At 37.2% G+C, this 20,933-nt stretch overlaps 3 protein-coding genes across 3 annotated transcripts; 1 reads left to right on the forward strand and 2 right to left on the reverse strand.

Moving 5' to 3' along the window:
- The first annotated feature begins 293 nt into the window (after positions 1–293).
- Positions 294–9,832, forward strand: slc16a12a (solute carrier family 16 member 12a). The gene is made up of 8 exons (XM_051133420.1): positions 294–412; positions 959–1,062; positions 1,608–1,926; positions 2,310–2,413; positions 3,960–4,103; positions 5,215–6,181; positions 8,079–8,338; positions 8,421–9,832. Exons 3-8 carry the CDS (start codon positions 1,664–1,666, stop codon positions 8,555–8,557), a joined length of 1,875 nt encoding a protein of 624 aa, XP_050989377.1. The 5' UTR covers positions 294–412; positions 959–1,062; positions 1,608–1,663; the 3' UTR covers positions 8,558–9,832.
- A 259-nt stretch (positions 9,833–10,091) lies between these two features.
- On the reverse strand, positions 10,092–15,823 carry LOC127179728 (interferon-induced protein with tetratricopeptide repeats 1-like). The gene is made up of 2 exons (XM_051133429.1): positions 15,688–15,823; positions 10,092–12,217 (listed from the first exon to the last, which is right to left on the reverse strand). The coding sequence occupies exons 1-2, from the start codon at positions 15,690–15,692 to the stop codon at positions 10,939–10,941; spliced, it is 1,284 nt and encodes a 427-aa protein (XP_050989386.1). The 5' UTR covers positions 15,693–15,823; the 3' UTR covers positions 10,092–10,938.
- A 1,766-nt stretch (positions 15,824–17,589) lies between these two features.
- Positions 17,590–20,520, reverse strand: LOC127179723 (interferon-induced protein with tetratricopeptide repeats 1-like). Its single transcript, XM_051133423.1, has 2 exons — positions 19,072–20,520; positions 17,590–18,897 (listed from the first exon to the last, which is right to left on the reverse strand). Exons 1-2 carry the CDS (start codon positions 19,182–19,184, stop codon positions 17,610–17,612), a joined length of 1,401 nt encoding a protein of 466 aa, XP_050989380.1. The 5' UTR covers positions 19,185–20,520; the 3' UTR covers positions 17,590–17,609.
- Positions 20,521–20,933: the final 413 nt, after the last annotated feature.

A 20,933-nucleotide genomic window follows, 5' to 3' on the forward strand; every position in this document is an offset into this window, starting at 1 on the left:
AAAGTTGACAGCTAACTGTAGGCTGCTAAGGGGAAATTGACCAAATAAGTGTTTGGGTTATTTAAGATAGACTGTGTACTGAAAACGTCCCATTGAAATTCCATTAAAACAGTCGACCCCCCTGAAAGTCATTGTATAATATGCACACAGAGAGGGGTGAGAGAGAAAACATCGACCCAGGACTGCAGTTAACGGTAGTTTTAGACCACTTGAAAGCATGCAAGAGGTCCCCTCTACTTCCACCTCGCGTTGGCTGGCTGTAGTTTCCGCCCTGTTGATCTGTCCAAGCGCGCACGCCGCGCAGTGATGCAGAGCCATGTGCGCCAATGTGTACCACACTTTGGAGGAGAGCAGTGCTTGTTTTGGTTCCTCGTCTGCTCTAGTTTCTGTACACTGGGAGATGTGTTTCAGAGTAAGTGCGTTTCTCTTTGACCTCTTCAAACGTTCAGTTATGTGTTTTGTTGTTTGTTGTTCAGAAAAAACTCCCCAAGTGGTTGTACACAACTGTTATGACTCGTTTCATCTACTAATTTATAATTGTTTATCGAGCTAATATTTAGAACATTTCATGCTTGCACCTATGATGATTGGTTACAACTATTCAGTTCTTCATGTTTTTGGCTCTATTATAAAATGTTCATAGGATATGCATATTACATTCCTTTAGTTGTTAATACATTAACATGTTTCTCTTTATATCACTGTTGAAAATAGTTGTGCTGCTAACTTTTTTGGGAACTGATTTTTCAGGATTTTCTGATGAATATAAAGTTAAAAAGAATTGCAGTTATTTAAATTTTAAGTGTTTTGTAACATTGTAATGTCTTTACTGTCACTGTTGATCGATTTAATGCAGAATAAAAGCATTTATTACTTAAAAACTACATTAAAAACATCTTACTGACCCAAATGCTTGGGTCAGTATGTTTTTAATTATGACTGTTTCTCATTTGTTAAGTTTTAGAAGATGTACCTTCAGTGAAGCAGCCTGTTGAGTCTTTAATTTAGGGACGGAAAGTCATCGCATCAGGTCTGGCTCTGGTTTGCTGGACATACATTGAGGTAAGTCTATACCAGTCAAGCTATACCACCAACAAAGTTGTTTGGCTGAATGCAGCTTTGCTCCATATCTGCTAAGTTTTGCAATAAAGTAACTACTTTTGTCCCATGAAGTAGTTCTTGGCCCTCTCTTTTGGCATTGATGAAGACACGCTGTGTTCCTTGCCTCCCTTTGGATCAGACCAGTGTGTGTGTAGTAACTTTGTCACTGTCTGTACCATGGAGTGTATATGTGGCACAACTCAGCCTGGAACAAATTTACTTAAATTTCTTTATTTTGCTCTTACTTACTAACCATAGAGTTGTGTCACACATTCATTAGGGTGAGCAAATGATGACAAGAATGTTAATTTTCTGGCTAAACTAACCCATTTATCTCTGAGACATATGTGGTACATTTTAGTAAATAATCCAAGGCACCGCAGTGTCACAATAACAATGGAGTTTTTAAATTATTATTATTATAATTTTTTTTTTACACAGACTGATTTAGATTGCACATTTTGAAAAGAAGGCTAAAGTTTACAAATTTAATGTTTCTGTTGCAGATTCTGCTTGATGGCATTTACGAGCTCATAGATGAAAACAAGAAGGAACAGAAGTAATGCGAGAAAAACAGCAAGTAAATACGTCCCAAACAGAGCCGGAGAGAGCAAAACCAGCTAAAACTGGATCGAAAAGGAAACAAGAGGCTGAAAAGAGTGAGGGAGTGAGGGAGAGGATGAAGAGAGGAAGCATCTTGTCCAGCAAAAGTTTAGAGATGAGTGAAAAAAAAACACATCCAGTGGCCGCACCGGATGGTGGATGGGGCTGGATGATCGTGGCCGGATGTTTCCTAACCACTGTTTGCACACGTGCAGTCACTAGGTTAGTCCTCCCCCAGGATAATATGTGTATATATGTTCACTTCTTAACTTACCAGGAGTTAAGGTGATTCTCTCATGCCACTTCTGTTTTTGTTAGTTTGACATGAGATTACATTAAATTAAATTAAATGCTGCAGGAATTGCCCTTAAATTCAACCCAGATTCTGATGTTCTCTTGTGTTTTTAAATTCTGTGCCACTAGCCAAAAGTGAATTACTCATGTCTTCCAATATTAAATCATTAAATAAGCAAAATAAGTACTCCAGGAAAAATACCCAGTTTTGGATGGTGATAAAAATGTTGTGCTTAAAAGGAATAAAATGAATGTTGCACTAAGCACCAGGAGACCTTTATCAAATCTGCACTTTCTCATGCTGGTTGCAGGTGCGTTTCCATCTTTTTTGTGGAATTCCAGTCATACTTTTCCAGAGATTATTCTGCAACTGCATGGATACACTCTCTGCTGGACTGCACTACAATGTTGTGTGGTAAGACTCATGCCAACATAAAAAAAAATTCTCCAATGTTCTTTCTGTAGAAAAACTCTGTGACAGCTCAAACTGTATAAAACTATATTGATTTTAGGAGAACTTTGTTTTCAAAAAAAGGTCTCTGTTGACAGGTTTACAGTGCATAGTCCACTCTAAACCAGATCTTATCTTGCTACTGGTGAGAAAGAATATTCACAGAAACACCTTTTGATATTTATGTGAAGGCCTTGGTTAAATGTTCTGGGATCTGGTTTTTCACAATTCTTTACTTAGTTTAAGCAGTTAGATATAATATGTTATGGTATTTGACGAACATTTGAAATACATACACAATATTTATTAACCTTAAAGATAAGCATATACCTAACAGCACTGTAGAGGTTCATGAAAAACTTACAAAATGCTTTTTAAAGGAATCTTTTCTGCCCATCAAGGCTATGTTTATTTGATTAAAAATACAGAAAACAGTAATGTTGTGAAATATTATTGCAATTTAAAGTAGTGGTTTTCTATTTTAATATACTTTATCTGTGGTGCAAAGCTGAATTTTCAGCATCATTACTCCAGTCTTCAGTGCCACATGATCTTTTTTTATTATCAATGTTGGAAACAGTTGTGCTGCTTAATGTTTTTTTCTGGAACCTGTGATACATTTTTCAGGATTTTCAGGAGAAAATAACAGCATTTATTTGAAATAGAAATCTTTTGTAACAATATACACTTTATTCACAATATTTACTTCTTTGAAAGAAATTAATACTTTTATTCATTAAGGATGTGTTAAATTGATAAAAAGTGATAGTATTTACTTATATTGTTAGAAAAGATTTCCAATAACTGATGACAATTTAGCTTTGCATCACAGAAATAAATTATATTTGAAAGTATATTAAAATGGAAAACATTTCAGTTTGCCATAATATTTCATAATATTACCTTTTTTCTGTTTTTTTTTTAAATCAAATAAATGGAATTTTGATGAGCATAAGAGACTTCTCTAAAAAAACATTAAAAATCTTACTGATCCCAAACATGTATACATCAGCCGAATGAATAAGCTTTCTAATTATGTATGGTTTGTTAGGATAGGACAATACTTGGCTGAGATACAACTATTTAAAAAAAAAATCTAAATATTGAGAAAATCACCATTAAATTTGTCCAAATTAAGTTCTTAGCAATGCATGTTACTAAGCAAAAAATTAAGTTTTGATCTGTTTAAGGTAGGAAATGCACAAAACTATGTACAAATGTACAAAAACATGATCTTTACTTAATATCCAAATGATTTTTGTCATAAAAGAAAAATCGATAATTTTGACCCATACAATGTATTTTTGGCTATTGCTACAAATATATCTGTGATACGTAAGACTGGTTTTGTTGTACAGGGTGATAAATTATAATTTAATAAATTTATAAAAAATAGTACTGAATCTTAATAGTGTCAATTTTTCAGTCATACCATGAAAACAATAAGAATTTCCACTATCATGCTATCTACTACTTTCTCTTCACCCTTTTTCTCTTTCTCTCGCTACAGCTCCATTGGGTAGTTATATCGGGAATCGCCTCTCTTCTCGTATAGCTATCATGATAGGTGGGCTTCTGTCCTCTGCTGGTCTGCTGCTCAGCTCACTGGCCACCAGCGTGGAGTTCCTGTATCTCACACTGGGTGTTCTTACAGGTTTGATAAAGATTTGCACACACACACTTACATACACACCTTCCATTTCAACTGCACTGATAATCATAATTTGTGGGAAGCTAATGTAAGTCACATTTACCATTATATGTGACCCTGCACCACAAAACCAGTCTTAAGTAGCATGGGTATATTTGTAGCGATAGCCAAAAACGGGTCAAAATTATCGATTTTTCTTATAGGCCAAAAATCATTAGGCTATTAAAGGAGAAGTCCACTTCCAAAACAACAATTTACAAATAATGTACTCACCCCCTTGTCATCCAAGATGTTCATGTTTTTCTGTCTTCAGTTGTAAAGAAATTATGGTTTTTGAGGAAAGCATTTCAGGATTTTTCTTCATATAATGGACTTCAATTGTGCCCCCAATTTTGGACTTCAGAATGGAGTTTAAATGCAGCTTCAAAGGGCTCTAAATGATCCCAGCCGAGGAAGAAGGGTCTTATCTAGTGAACGTAGGCGGATCGACAGACCAAGTGTTTACAAAGTGAACGCGCAAAGACTAAGAAAGTGCAAGTAAATCAAATGCTGATTACAAACCAAAAAGGTACAACGTGAAACGTACAACATTTCGGAAGTTCAAAATCGGGTCTATTATATGAAGAAAAATCCTGAAAAGCTTTCCTCAAAAACCATAATTTCTTTACGACTGAAGACAGAAAGACAGGAACATCTTGGATGACAAGGGGGAGAGTAAATTATTTGTAAATTGTTGTTTTGGAAGTGGACTTCTCCTTTAAGTAAAGATCATGTTCCATGCTGATATTTTGTAAATTTCCTACCGTAAATATATCAAAACTTCATTTTTGATTATATGCACTGCTAAGAACTTCATTTAGACAACAAGGTGATTTTCTCAATATTTTGATTTGTTTTGCATCGTCAAGTAGATTCATCTCGCCAATTACTGTCCTATCCTAACAAACCATATATCAATGTAAAGCTTATTTATTCAGCTTTCGGATGATATTTAAATCTCAATTTAAAAACAAATGACTCTTATGATTGGTTTTGTGGTCCAGGCTCACAAATCAGTTTGCAAGGCAGGCATATTCGTAGTTTTGATAAGTAACCCTAGTGTTTTTCTACACAGGTGTGGGATTTGCTCTCAGCTACACCCCTGCAATTGCCATGGTGGGTTCTTACTTCAGCGAGAAAAAAGCACTGGCTTACGGGATCGCCATGTCAGGCAGTGGCATCGGAACCTTCATACTAGCACCCGCTGTCCAACTCCTCATTGAGTTCTTCTCCTGGAGGGGCGCGCTGCTCATTCTGGGGGGTTTGGTGTCCCACCTGTGTGTCTGTGGAGCCCTTATGAGGCCTTTGGAAGGCCAAAGAGGCAGGCAGAAAGAGATGGATTTGGAGGGTGGCAAAAAGGTTGATTTCCTAAATGTGAAACTTGCTGATGCAGTGTATAATATCGAGGTGAGTGCACAGGAACAGAAATCAGTGGAGGTAAAACATATGGATAAAAGAGAGAATAATGAACATGCTGAGAATACGCAGAGCGATGGAAAACAACGGATGGAGGCAGGTGAGTCAAAGCCCTCTGATGCAAAGCAAACACACTCCGATGTGGAAATAAACCTTAGACAGGATCTAGCAGAAGACTCAGTGACTGTGAGCAGAAACACAGATGAATGGGACAAAGAATCAAAACCAAAGTGCTCAGAGACAGATATGTCTTTGGACTGTTTGCCCACCAACCAGGAGAGCACAGCTATCCCAGAATCAAAATCAGAAGCAAACACAAACCACAATACTTTGGCACAGTCAAAAGTGGCAAACACAAAATTACTGAAGGAGTCCCGAGACAATGTATGGTCTATCATAAGGAAAACAGTATTGAGAGAATATTCATTCCTGTTGATACCAGACTTCTTGTTGCTGTTGGTGTCCTTCCTGTTCCTTGCATATGGCTGCAGTGTGCCATTTGTGTATCTTGTGCCATATTCCCTGAGTGCAGGCGTCAGCCCTCAACAGGCAGCATTACTCATGTCCATACTTGGAGTGTCAGGGATTGTCGGTACTATCACTTTTGGATGGATTGCAGATAGAAAGTAAGTGATTTTTTTTTTTCTAATTTTCCCATAAATTGCAATTTTACAGATTTAAATGGACTGTTCACCCAAAAATGAAAATTCTGTCAATAATTACACACCCTCATGTCGTTCCAAACCTGTAAGATATTTGTTCTTCCTCAGAAAACAAAGTGATGAAATCTGAGAGATTTCTGACCCTGCATAGACAGCAATGCAACTAAAACATTTTATGGCCCAGAAAGGTAGTAAGAACATCAATGAAGTAGTCCATGTGAAATCAGTGGTTCAACTGTAATGTTATGAAGTTATGAGAATACTTTTTGTGTGCAAAGAAAACAAAAATAACAACTTTATTCAACAGTTTCTTCTCTTCAGTGTAAGTCTCCACCATCATTCACAAGAGTATTACGACGCATGCAACACAGGAGCCGCATCTGTATATTTTGGTTCGAATAAGTAAGGCTGGTTGCGTTGCTGTCTATTCAGGGTCAGAAAGCTCTTGGATTTCATCAAAACTATCTTAATTTGTGTTCCGAAGATGAATAAAGGTCTAACAGGTTTGGAACGACACGAGGGTGAGTAATTAATGACAGAATTTTCATTTTTGGGTGAACTATCCCTTTAAAATCCCCTTAAAAAAACATGCCTGTGATATTTTTAAATTCATGTTCAAGTTTTCCAATGTAGACTGAGTCTAAACATTCAGTACGATCAACCCTATCCGTTTGTTAAGTCACACGTCACCTTTTCTGGGTCCAAACGCTCAATCAGATACCAAAAGCAAATAACACACAGTGCTAACTGTTATCTCTATACTGAAATCTTATCTGGCCACACAGCAATTCATCTTTTCTGAATCATTAAAATATTGGGGTCTGAGATGGCGTGGGACTTTAGTGTACACTGTGAGTTTTTAAAAGCTTGTTTTTTTTAAAATAGCTGTGTTATTAATGAATAGTGCTCATCAGTGGTTGTTGAGATGATATTCTCACCTAAAACAGAGTAGAGACTTGGACCCGGAAACAGTTTCCGATATGCCATGACTTAACAAGTGGATTCAGAACTGGCCTGTGTCCTAAATCACATACTCTTGGAATAAGTTAAAAGCGATTACTTCGTAACCTAAAAAAATATATATTCTACATAGTATGAATGTAATCCATATGTAATGGATGCATGCTTCAGAATCTCGGTAGAAGAAATAGGTCATTCGGGTACTTTTTGTGTACTGTTTTATAAATGTTGTGAATTCAGACGTACTACTCTTTTCACATACTGTTTTTCACCTGCTATATAGTAGAGAAGTATACAATTTTGGATGCAGTCCTGGTGGCTGTACTTATACAAGAACTACCAGAACACCATACTGCAGTACTGGAGTTTCCTGTACTACTTATTCAATGGCACTGCACCACTACTACTGTCGTTTTTTATGATTCCCATCTTTAAAGGGATAATTCACTAAAAAATGAAAATTCTGTCATAAATTACTCACCCTCATGTATTTTCAATATCCTTTGTTCATCTTCGGAACACAAATTAAGATATTTTAGATGAAATCTGAGAGCATTCTGACTCTGTATAGACAGCAACTTTGCTTTCTTTGTGCACAAAAAGTATTCTCTTAGCTTCATAAAATTACGGTTGAACCGCTGATGTCACATGGACTGTTTTGTTAATGTCCTTACTGTCTTTCTGGGCTTTGAACGTTTTAGTTGTGTCACTGTCTATTTAGAGTCAGAAAGCTCTCAGACTTGCAACAGAAATATCTTAATTTGTGTTCTGAAGATAAAAGAAAGTCTTATGGGTTTGGAACAACTAGAGGGTGAGTAATTAATGACAAAATTTTCATTTTTGTGTGAACTATCCCTTTAATGCTGTGGTTTGATCTGTATCTATGTGCATTTGTGTTCAGGTGTTTGAGGCCATATAGAGTGGTGAGTTACATGCTGGCTGTGGGGTCAGAAGGTCTGAGTTGTCTCTTTCTGCCTCTGCTGAATGGTTTTTCCCTGCTCGTCCCATTTTCTCTCATCTACGGCTACTTTGATGGAGCCTACGTGGCACTTATTCCTGTGGTGACCTCTGACACTGTCAGCTCCACCCACTTGACCTCAGCTCTGGGAGTTGTTTACTTTCTTCATGCCATCCCCTACCTCATCAGCCCACCTATTGGAGGTCAGAGCAAATTTTATACCTTCTATCTATTCTTCTATTTCTATTTTTAACTAAATGAGTGCTTCATGATCATCTCTCTCAGGTTGGCTAGTGGATCAGACAGGCTCCTACACGGCTACTTTCTTCCTCAGTGGAGTCGCTCTGATCTGCAGTGCTGTGATTCTGGCTGCTGTGAGAGTTATCATCCGCTGCACTAGAGGGAGCTCTTGCTTAAACTGACTCACAACCAGGTACACAGGAGAGTTCTATAGCAGTAGAAAAGTACAGCAACATTTCTGTCAAGAAACAGTTAGATGGTTTGCCACAAATACAAGCTCTTCTATAGCATTAATGGACACAGAACTGACCAAAAGAACACACTGCTGTACTGCCGAAAAACAGGATTTGTGTTCCAGCTGGTTAAAGCCTTTGGTGATTTTACTAGTGAGTTACTAGTCAAATGCTCCAAATATTTGAATGTTTGAATATTTGATACTTTTTGTTATTTTTATGTGCGTCTCTCTCTGCTTTGTACACTGCTTCATTCACAGCTCAGTATTTTTATAATGTACACTACCGTTCAGAAGTTTGGGGTCTGTAAGATTTAATGTAAGAGAATGCTCAGTAAAGGTGCATTTATTTTATTAAAAAATCCTGTAAAAACAGCAGTTTATTACAAATATCGAAGTGTTATTTCAATTTAATTTTTTGAAATATACATTAAAATGTAATTTTTTTTTCCTGTGATGGCAAAACTGAATGTTCAGCATCATTATTCCAGTCTTCAGTGTCACATGATCCTTCAGAAGTCATTCTAATATGCTAATATTGGTGCTTATTATTATTATTATTGGCGTTTCTTATTATCAGTGTTAAAAACAGTGTAGTACAGAATATTGACTTTACGTCACTTTTGATCACTACTTTCACAATAGTCACTTTTGATCAGTTTAATGTGCTTACTGACCCCAAAATTTTGAAAAGAAGTGTATACAATACACCACTGTCAACCTCACTGTCCTAAAAACATAATCAAATATCATGCTTTTTAGTGTCATAAATTTGTTACTCATTTTGGTACTGCAGTCAATATGGTAGCTCACGGCTCAGATGGAATCAGCTCCACATTTTGTATTTTAAATGTTTTGAATTCTACGTTTATAAATCTGGCAAAATGCAATGTTTTTCTTTTCTAATTATGCATCTACAAAGCTTTCTTTGGAGTTGGATATTATGTGTGAGCCATTCAGAGAATGCCTTTGTGAATAGACTTTATGGATGAAAAACATGGCTAAATTATTGCCAGGGAAACAAGAATAATATGAGATGCTATATGTAAACAGTATCAGATCACCTGTATTTCATAAAAAGGTCATGGACAATATTGTGCCTTTGAAAAGAATTATGGGTATTCAACAAGAAGAGAAACAAATTACAGCAATCTTTTGATTTACATTTTTAGAAAGTACATCAACTACCTTGTGACTCTGAACAATACAATTTGTTTGTGTGCGACCTTGTTTTGTGCTGGAACTCTGTTACAATTATTTTCAGTTTGTCACAGTGTATTTTTATTCTCTCCACTGGCAAGCCACAAAGTTCCTTAGGAAAATGTGATAACAGAAAATGGTAATGTTTGGAAATCACTCAATTTGTGAGATGTTTACATGCACCCTTATTATAATGAGCTTTAGGCAATGTTGTGATTAAAATCATGTAAACAATACCTTGATTAAATGAGTGCAAATAAGCTCATAATCATAGTAACCATAATAGTAGTAAAATTTGTATACACTTAATCGCATCTGTTCCACTTTGACAAAATGAGCCTGTGCTCAAGAGACAAACACAGATGATATGTGTTGTTCCCACAGCTCCATGAATGAATTCCATGACATTCAGAAGTTTTCCCTCCACTCTGAATCGCTGAACTCAGCAAAAGCAACCCTTAGTTGCATGTTTATCACTAAATAACCAAATAACTGTCCAGTACATTCACAAAACGTTTTTTTGCATTTGACTTAAGTGGATTAAGTGGCCAGTAGCGCACAAACTGTATGTTCATCATCTGTGCTGTGCGTGTCAGTATGTGACTAATGGCAGCAAATGTAAGCACACCTTTTAGCGAATAAAATCTGAGTCAGAAAGAGCTTTTATCACCAAGTATGCTTGCGCATACTAGGAATATGTGTTAGTGTCATTAGCTTTCAGTACACAGAGACAGCAACAACATACAGACAATAAACATAAGATGAGAATAAAATACACATATGTATTCTCATCTTATTTTTCTATGTTTTGTCTATTTATATTTACATATGTGTATTTTATTCTAAAATAAAATAATGACAATTTCATTTGAACAGGAGTGAAGAGGTTTGCTTATGTTATGTAAACATCTTACTGTGATAAATCTAATCAGTTAGAAATTAGAAAATACATGTACATTTTATTTGAAACAGCAACACATCTGTAGCCATATCGATATTGCTATGAAGGTCTCAAAGCAGTTAAAAGTGTTTTTTCCTCAAAATATTATTAAGTACTTCTATACTCTATACTTCTATTTTGTTTGTGACCTCTCATTTCTGGGATATCTGCGCTCTTCAAGTAATAAACTATCAGATTCTCTTCAGAAAATGCTTAATTTCCTCACACTGAGGGTCTCTGCCATTCTCCACAATTTTCTGAAGAATCCTTATGCTCTTCTGTTTTTCGTATGAGATATTTTGGATTTCTGCTACTTTCTTGTGAAAGCTGATTGATTCTTGATTTCGGTTAGTGGTATATAGATGCCAGGCGTAGCTGTGGTAAATATACTGTTGTCTATAGGGAGAAAGATCTTTCTCTGACAGGAGCTGCTGGTAAATCTCATCTGCTCTCTCAGTGTTGCCTGCATAATAGTGCATTGATGCTAGGGCTACCTTTTCTCTGAGTGAGTCAGAATAATGTCTAACAACCTTCTCAAAGAGTCCAATGGATTTCCTAGCCAAGGGGTCCGTTTCTTGTCTGTATATCTTCTCCTCCCAAACCTTCCATTTGTAACAATTTGCCAGGTGTTTCAATGCTAAGGTTGATTCGGGGAACTTTTCTTGAACCCTCTCTGCTTCTTTAATAGCTCTATCTTTAGAAATGTTTCCAAAATACTTGAGAATATTACTCAAACCCTCCAGGTCTCCACTTTCAAGAGTTTTGTCTAGTAAACCTTGCATCTCTCTCTCACTGTCTCCTGGTTGCACTTCAGACTGTTTTAGTAAATAAAGAGCATGAAGGAACAAACTGTTTGGTTCCTTCTCATGTGCAGTTGTTACCTGCATTAGAATGTCTGCCTTAAGCTCTGAAGGGCATTTATTATTTACATATGCTTTGCTCATGGCTACGGCAAGACCTTTGTGCCATTCGTTCCTTTCTGGTTCTGCTTCTAAAGCCATCTTAAAACAATCAATCGCTTTGCACTTCTTGGACTTGTCAAACTTCACCAGTGTCCAGCCCTTTTCTCCACTGACCTCAGGATGTAAAGTGCATCCTGGTGGAGCAGGATGCATTTGCTGAAGCCCCTCCACCTCTTCTAGGTATCCTTTGCTCTTATCCATCTCTCCCATAAGGAAGTAGACCCAAGCCAGGTTAGCTTTGTTAACCTGCAGCCGGACTCCAGCTTCTTCTGTTCCCTGCTTCTGCATCTCACTTTCTGCTTTCTGCAGGTACGTCAATGCCTCTGAGTTGAAGCCAAGAGCCTGTTGGATGTAGCCCAGCAGGTTGTAATGATTAACCAGCCAGGTGCATCCCTTCTCTACTTTGTCTTCCATGTTCTTCTGTAAATCTTGGAGCTCGTTTTTATTGCACCCCAGATCCCAGGTGAAGTGGCATTCCAGCTTCTCAAGGAGGGATTTTAGAGGACAACTGAAAAAAAGGGATTACTTCCAGGTCAGTACTACCAGGTAAAGGTCCCTTATTTTCATATAATATCAGACCAGTGTGCACACCAGGAACAGGGAACCTCAGTTTGACCTAAACTGCAAAACAAAGAAAAATAGGGGAGGTGGTGGAAGGTCTCGAGAGACAAAAGAATGATCTCATCTAAATGTTTGATCATTGACATTTGTGTTGATTCAGTTATGTGCTAGGACATATTTGTATTGTTAGGGAGATACATGCATTTGAAAGCATACATCAGTGCTAGATGGTGCAATGGGGTAATTTTGGTTGCACACCAGTCTGCATTTGAAAGGAAGTGTGATTTCACACATTGAATTGAATTAATTAACTAAAATAAAACTGAAAACAAAATAACAGTCCGATATTTTGTGTTGTTTATCAATCTCACCAAAAGGCCAAACAGACATTCACTATTTATTGAATCAAGTGTTGATTTTGATTATGGTCTTTTTAGCTTCTTTGCGTTGTTTGGTTCATTGTATTAATATTTTACACGCACCTAAGATGTGTTACGCAAACAGGTGATTGATAAATAATGTATCAAATATATATTTCATATTTTGTTTGCTTTAGTTATTGATTGTCATCAGGATGTGAAGCAACCATCAACTAGTATAAAAATAAAATAAAAAATGTTTTTTTTTTTTTTTTTTAAATATTGTTAGGATAGGACAATATTTGACTGAGATATAACTATTTGAATATATGGAAACTGAGGGTGCAAAAAAATCTAAATATTGAGAAAATCACCTTAAAAGTTGTCCAAATGAAGTTCTTAGTAATGTATATTACTAATCAAAAATTAAGTTTTGATATATTTTACATAAGGGATTTTACATAATATCTTCATGGAATATGATCTTTACTTGATTTTCTAAGGATTTTTGGCATAAAAGACCCATACAGTGTATTTTTGGCTATTGCTACAAATATACCCCAGCAACTTAAGACTGGTTTTGTGGTCCAGGGTCACATATGTGTTTGTGATTTCACCTGTTTTGGGGCATTTGATAGTGACAACAGCTTGACTGGAGAGGCATCAGCAAGGCAGCCACAGACAATTGTGGTGCATCGGAAATTGTGTACTGTCCGAGTAGGTTCTACATTTAAATTTGAACTTGCTTTGCGACCGTTAAAAACGTATGGTCTATAGAGTATGAATATTGGTAGTATGAATGAAATTTGGACATACTACATCTGCCATATTGTTACTATCATGTGACCTACCAAGGTCCATTGTGCCACTTCACTGCCATTTATAAATTCTCTCCCATGACCTCACTGGGTGGTCAAGTGTCCATTGAATGTACACTTAAGAATCCAGGGCGGAAGTAGTATGTCATCCGGGTTTTTTCAAATACCATGAATTCTGACACTATGAAATCACCATATTAATAGGGAATCAAATACTTATTTCTCTCATTATTTCACTTGTTTTTTTTTTTGTTATTCTGTCTCTCATTGTTCAAGTAAACCTACCTTTAAAATTATAGACTGATAATTTCTTTGTCAGTGGGCAAACGTACAAAAATCATTTTTTCCCCCACTGTATATAATAGGGAAATATTTGATTTCGGATGCAGCGTTGCTCTCTCCTTATTGTTCCTGACTGATTAGTCTCTCGTTTTGTGTTTTGTTAGGCTCCTTCTAACTAGTTGTAGCATGAGGCAGTACCTGCAACCCGATTAGGTTGCACAGGTAGTCCAGCTCCAGCAAGAAAGCTCTTGCATACATGCTGTCGCAGAGTTTGGTGTGTCTCCCAGCACAGTCTCAAGAGCATGAACGAGGTACTGGGAGATAGGCCGTTACCCAAGGAGAGCTGGACAGGGCCACCATGTTTTGAAGCATGGCAGCTGGTTTGAGCTCCATCCTTAGTTGGTCATGAGCTGGTTTAAGCTGGTTATGAGCTGGTTCTGAGCAGGACCTAGTTGCTGCCATGTTTAAAAACATACCTAACCAGCATATGCTGTTTTTTTCAATAGGAAAGGGCAACAAACCAGCAGCAGGACTGGTGTCTGCTTTTTTATGCAAGGAGGAACAGGTGGAGCATTGCCAGAACCCTCCAAAATAAACTCCAGCAGGCTATTGGTATGCATGTTTCTGACCAAATTGTCGGAAACAGACTACATGAGGGTGGCATGAGGGCCTGACGTCCTGTAGTGGGACCTGTGCTCACAGCCCAGCACCATGCAGTTTGATTGGCCAGAGAACACCAGAACTGGCAGGTCTGCCGTTGGCTTTTAACGGATGAGAGCAGGTTCACACTGAGCATGTAGCAGACGTGAAAGAGTCTGGAGATGCTGTGAAGAATGTTAAGCTGCCTTGCAACATACAGTGTGTTAGGTTTGATGGAGGGCCATTACTGGTCAGACCTTACACTGGTGCAGTAGGCCCTGGGTTCCTCCTGGTGCATGATGATGCCCAGTCTTATGTGGCCAGAGTATGTGGGCAGTTTCTGCATAAGAGTTGATGCCAGTGACTGTCCCTAACGTTCCCCAGACCTGAATCCAATTGCAAACCTCTGGGATGTTATGTTTCAGAGTATCCACACCACCAACTTTCCAGAAGCTTGCCCTGATCCAGGTCTGGCAGGAGATCACCCACACTCTCAGAAATTAAGGAACGAATGCTGTCACTGGGACTGGTACCTATTAGTACTTATTAGTACTTAAAACGTACAGAAGTGTAACCTTTGAAAAGATAATATTCCAGCAACAGTTTTTATACCTTCATCTCCTGGATCTCCTGCCAAACCTGTGGTGTTACATGCCTAGATATTGTACCACAACAAACATAGACATCAACATACAGCTGGTGCTAATTTGCATTGCAAAAAAAGAGGGAAAAGCCCGCAAGGTATGAGTGAGGTCTTGTATGAAGGGGCAACATGGACTTGGAGCTAAGCGATATGTAATATTTTAAATGATTTTATTGATGATCACCTTTTTAAAAAAATTCAATGTCAGATTATGTCATCTACCCAGTCATAGTGTCTTATGCCTCTGCTTGGCTCTTATAGTCACCACTTTGGCTGCTTCCTTATTGACGCAAACACAAGCACAGCAGTCTGTCTTCAGTTTGGATACTTTGAATAGTTTAAAAGTAGCTGCTTTTAAAGTTGTTGTTGACAAAATATATTAAAAAAAAAAAAAAGCTTTTCCTCAAAAAAAGCTTGTCCTCAAATTATGGGTGGAACAAAAACTGATAAAAAAAAAGTAGATATTAATTCTAAAAAAAGTACAATTTACAGCTAGTGGTAGCTAAATTTTTCAAAGGGAGATTGAAAAAAGGCAAGTAATTCTGCACAGAAGCTCAGAAGAGAGTTTTTACAAAAGGACAAGGTGAAATGACCAAATAAGAAGCGAACACTAATGAAGGAAAAGAAACAGAGCTGCATCACGCACATTATTCATTTTGAATTATAAAACACTTACTCCATTGTAATGCCTGGCACTTGTTTCTCTTAGGGAATATGCTTCCTCCAGCAGTGTCTGTTTGTTCTTTCCGTGTGCTGTTTTTCCAAAACAGAGCCACTAAATATGTAAGTTCCAGATCCTCCTCCTATTCTGCATATAGTTTCATTTTCCCTGTAAGCCAGGTTAGTTCACTCTGTGTGGCAGTGATGAAGTGTCTGCCTTTACAAGAAACCTTGAGTACAGTGAGTTAGAAAGAAATTAGTGTTCTGTTTTAGAAAAAATGCATAGCATACAATTCAACAAAAATAATTATACTTGAATCTTGAATTTTGTCTACTGACTGGAAATTAATATATGATACTGAGTTTTATTTTTGTAGAATATGATCTGCTTCACTTTATGACAGTTTCAGGTTAAGCTACACCATTTATATGCTTACACAGCATGCCTGTGATTAACTGTTCTTTGTATCTTCTGGTACAAAATACATAAATCACATAGTGTTGTATCAGGCTTCACTGAATCACCAAACTCATATTTTCATGACTATAAAGCACCATTAATAATCATTACATATGTTCCAGAAATTTAGTTTACAAGTAACATTTGAAGCATTTGATACTGCTGCCATGTGTTTAGTCATTCTGCCTTTAAACAAATTATTTACAGTAGTTGGATCCAGCTGTTTTTGCTGATAGATGTCTTCATCAGGCAATTTCTGATTCAGTGTGTATTCAAAATCAGTTCACCATTTACCAAATTAACAGAAATAGGAGCTGAAGTCATTGTAAGCAATAAAGATTTATTATATAATTTTGTCTTAAAGGGGTCATCGGATGCCCATTTTCCACAAGTTGATATGATTCTTTAGGGTCTTAATGAAAAGTCTATAATATTCTTTGGTTAAAAATTCTCAATAGTAGTGTAAAACAACACAATTTTTACCTTGTCAAAATGAGCTCTGCAAAAATCATCCCATTCTGAGGGATTGTTCCTTTAAATGCAAATTAGCTCTGCTCACCCCGCCCCTCTCTTCTCTCTGTGGAGTGATGTGCTGCTCTGAGAGATTGCTTACTTTAGCCGCATTTAGCGCATTTAGTCACGAAACTTGCTAACTAGCACGTTATTAGGAACGGTTATGGCAGAGATTCATAAGAAAAACCCTTATCCTCACTTCTGCTGTAGGTAAAGCTGGATCACGAAGGATTTGCACAAACATAGACACATTTATGTAGATTGGGAGGCACATTCCCTTCACAAACAAACATAATCCACTGCATCTTCAGCGGCTCAGATGTCGGGATTAAATGACGACCACTATGTTCATTATTACATCCAGCAACACAACACCTCAATCGCTCAATCAGAGATATTCTTGTCTAACTTACATGCTCTGGCATCGAAACAATGGAGGTCGGACTGTTACAGCTGATCTGAGGTAAAACGCTCATGTCAATCAACTATCGTGGGAGCAGCCTCTGTCGGTGTGACGCAACATAGACAGGCATCTGAGAACGGCTCGATTTGAAAAAGGTGATATTATTTTTACAGATTAATTAAAAACCACTGCATGGATTTTTATCATTATAGGGTAGATTTGTACATACACTGCCAACACACATTGATGTTCAAACAACATGTATAAGTGAACTTTGCATCCAATTACCCCTTTAAGTTCCATTCAACAAGCGATTTTTATTATGTGGTGGACAATAGGTTAACAATCAACATGGGTGAAAAAATGAAGTTGGACACTATGTGCTTTTTTTTTTTTTGAAATATTATCCTGAATGGCCACAATGGCTTCAGTCCCCCACACAATGGCAATAAATAGGTAAAAAAAAGAGACGAAAATAAAGAGAAATATTAAGTATTGTTACCAGTTCTAATTTTCTGGCTGAGCACCATTTCTCCATTATAGTTTGTGCATCAGGTATATTTTAAACATAAATTTTAATTTCCTTCAGAAAGTTCTGAATTTCCACACAGCGAGGGTTTTTGTCATTCTTCCCAATATTGTGAAGAATACTTATGCTCTTCTGTCTGTCATCTGATTCTTCTAGGATTGCTGCTGCTTTCATGTGAAAGTTAATTGAATCTTTAAGTTGTCTTCGCTTATATAGATGGCTGGCATAGCAATAGTAAATATACTGTTGGCTGTGGGGAGGGAGATCATCTTTCTCTGACAGGATCTGTTGGTAAATCTCATCTGTTCTCTTACTGTTGTGTGCATAGTAGTGCAGTGATGCAAGGGCTACCCTATCTCTAAGCGAGTCAGGATAATGTCTGAGAACCTCCTCAAAGAGCTTGATGGATTTCCTAGCCAATGTCCTTGTTTCCCTACTGTCTTCACTCAGCTTGTAAACCTTCCATTTGTAGCAACTTGCCAGAAATTTCAACACTCTGTTTGAGGTGGGGAACTTTTCTCGAGCTCTCTCTGCTGCTTGAATAGCTGTGTCTTCAGAAATGGTTCTATAATACCTGAGAATAGTACCCAAACACTCCAGGTTTCCAGTTTCAAGAGTTTTCTCTAGTAAACCTTGCATTTCGCTCTCAGTGTTTGCTGATTGCACCTCAGACAGTTTTTCTAAATAAAGAGCATTAAAGAGCAAATCATTTGGTTCCTTCTCATGTGCAGTTTTCACCTGCTTTAGAATTTCATCCTTATGCTCTGGAGGGCAGTTATGACTTGGATATGCTTCGTTCATGGCTATGGCAAGACATTTGTGCCATTCCTTATTTTCTGGTTCTGCCTTTAAAGCCATCTTAAAATTATTAATCGCCTGGCACTTCTTGGGCATGTTGAACTTCACCAGCGTCCAACCCTTTTCTCCACTCACTTCAGGATGTAAAGCACATCCAGGTGGAGCAGGATGCATTCGCTGAAGGCTCTCTACCTCTTCTAGGTATCCTTTGCTCTTATCCATCTCTCCCATATGGAAGTAGACCCAAGCCAGGTTAGCTTTGTTGACCTGCAGCCGAACACCAGTTTCGTCTGTTCCATGCTCCTGCATCACACTTTCTGCATCACGCAGGTACTTCAGCGCCTCTGAGTTGGAGCCAAGAGCCTGTTCGATGTAGCCCAGCAGGTTGTAATGGTGAACCAGCCAAGTGCATTCCTGCTCTAAGATGTCTTGTATTGTCCTCCTCAACGCCTTGAGCTCATTTGGATATTGCCCCAGATCCCAGGTGAAGTGGCACTCCAGCTTCTGAAGGTGTTGTCTCAGGCTGGAGTTACAGAAATGTTTAGAATCATATCTAGCAGGCATTGAACAGGTAATTAAGCCTACAGAACTAGACTACAAAATCTTTAAACAGTCCCATGTACAGTGAAAAAATAAGTCTAAATTCCTAGAATACATCAGATTGTATTTTTGCGTATTTGAATTGTAAATGACTTACTCCATAATAATGGTCAGTTGTCCGGTTTGAGAGATGTTTCCTCTAGAAGTCCTGACTTGTTCTGTACGTGAGTCACTGAGAGATCCTGCTGTATTTATGATGATCAAGCTCATAAAACCACCTGCTTATCTACCTTAACAAAGTCATTAAACATGTCAGTCCAGGATTCTTTTCTTGAAAATGTTTACTCTGTCTTAGGTTTTCGTTGTTTAATAGTGCAGTGTACCTAAGGTCAGTCATGAATTTTAAAGCCTGCCGCCTTCCTTAAACATAAATTCTTAAGGTGCGGGTTTTACTGCACAACATACACTCTTAAAAATAAAGGTGCTTAAATGGTTCCATAAAAAATCTTTAACATCTGAAGAATCTTTCTGTTTCACAAAAGTTTCTTTGTGGTGAAAGAAGATTCTTCAGATTATAAAAAGGTAAGAAAGAGATTTGAACTTTGACTGAATGGTTCCTTGTGGAACCAAAAATAGTTCTTTTATGGCACTGTTGTACGAGTGTACCAGTAATTCACTGTTCTTTGTACTCTGTGGTTTAAAGTGAATTGCTCTTTCAATGGAAATGTTCTTAAAATATTCAAGAATATAACCTCCAACCTCATTTTTCATGATTTTAAAGTGGATAATCTCCAGAAAGTTTGTATACAAGTAACATTTGAAGCGTTTGATATTAATGCTATTATGTGGGTATGACCCAACTGTATTTTTTGATTGACTGTTCAGACACACTCAAAAAAATGCTGGGTTATTTTTTAACCCAAATGCTATGTTTAACTTGTTGGGTCATTTTATTGGGTTATTTTTAATATTTTTTACCCAGATGCTGGGTAGTTTTTCTGTAACTAAGCTGCTGGTCATTTTATTTTTTTTTACCAACCGCTGGGTTGAGCCTGTATATGAAGAAATAACCCAGCTGCTGAGTTACAGTCAGTCAGAGTGCAGGCTTTTTGAGTCCTCTACAGGAGAGAGTGGTTCTCTGCACCACCGATTTTGTGCACTTCTTCAGTGAAATAAAATTTTATGTCATTTATAAAGTCAGCAGCAGTTGTTTCACAGGATTTTTCCTTGCAGAAAATAAATGGATTTTAATCGTTATTGTAATGAGTTTAATTTAGTTTGATATTAAAATATGTTCTGTAATGTCAGTACTGTTTGTTTATGAGCAGGTTTTGGAGTCCGTCACGGCATCATTCAGCTATGAGTGAAACGCGAGGCCGTGATCTAAAGTTCGTAGTTACCCCGGTGAACAGCAGCCCTTCACCAGCTCAGATTTTTGGCGACACACCGACACGAGAATTAGCACTATTTCGATAAAAAGCGATTACGGAGAATGATTGAATACACTAAAATTAAAATGCTACTTTTAAATGTTACATTTTTTTATGTCGTAAATGCTTGTTAAAAGAGTTTAAATGCATGTAATATTGTAAACTATTCTGTATTCACCCAAATAAATACAATTTGTCTTGTATTTTGTCCATGTGTTCGTGTTTAATAATAAATGTTTATCTTTTGATTATTCCTGTTGCCTCTAGTAATTTTGTGTGTGTTTTTATAAGTTCCAGTCCATTTTAAATCAGCAATATAATAATTTTTAAACAATAGTTGACTTAAATAACATAACCCAGCATGTTTGGTAAAAACATTTAACCCAACCAGCTGGGTCAAAATAACCCAGAATGTATTCTGTATATTTACCCAGCGCTGGGTTGCCAATAGGGTTGTAGATATCGATTATTTTAGCAATCAAGTATTCTACCGATTATTCTATCGAGTACTTGGATTGGAAGTCATTTTTCTTTATTAAAGAGCAATACTAAATATACAAGAAAAAATAAGATAGGCTTCTTAAAATAA

The sequence above is a fragment of the Labeo rohita genome, chromosome 17 (genome assembly GCF_022985175.1).
Source record: "Labeo rohita strain BAU-BD-2019 chromosome 17, IGBB_LRoh.1.0, whole genome shotgun sequence".
In the NCBI taxonomy this organism is placed as follows: domain Eukaryota; kingdom Metazoa; phylum Chordata; class Actinopteri; order Cypriniformes; family Cyprinidae; genus Labeo; species Labeo rohita.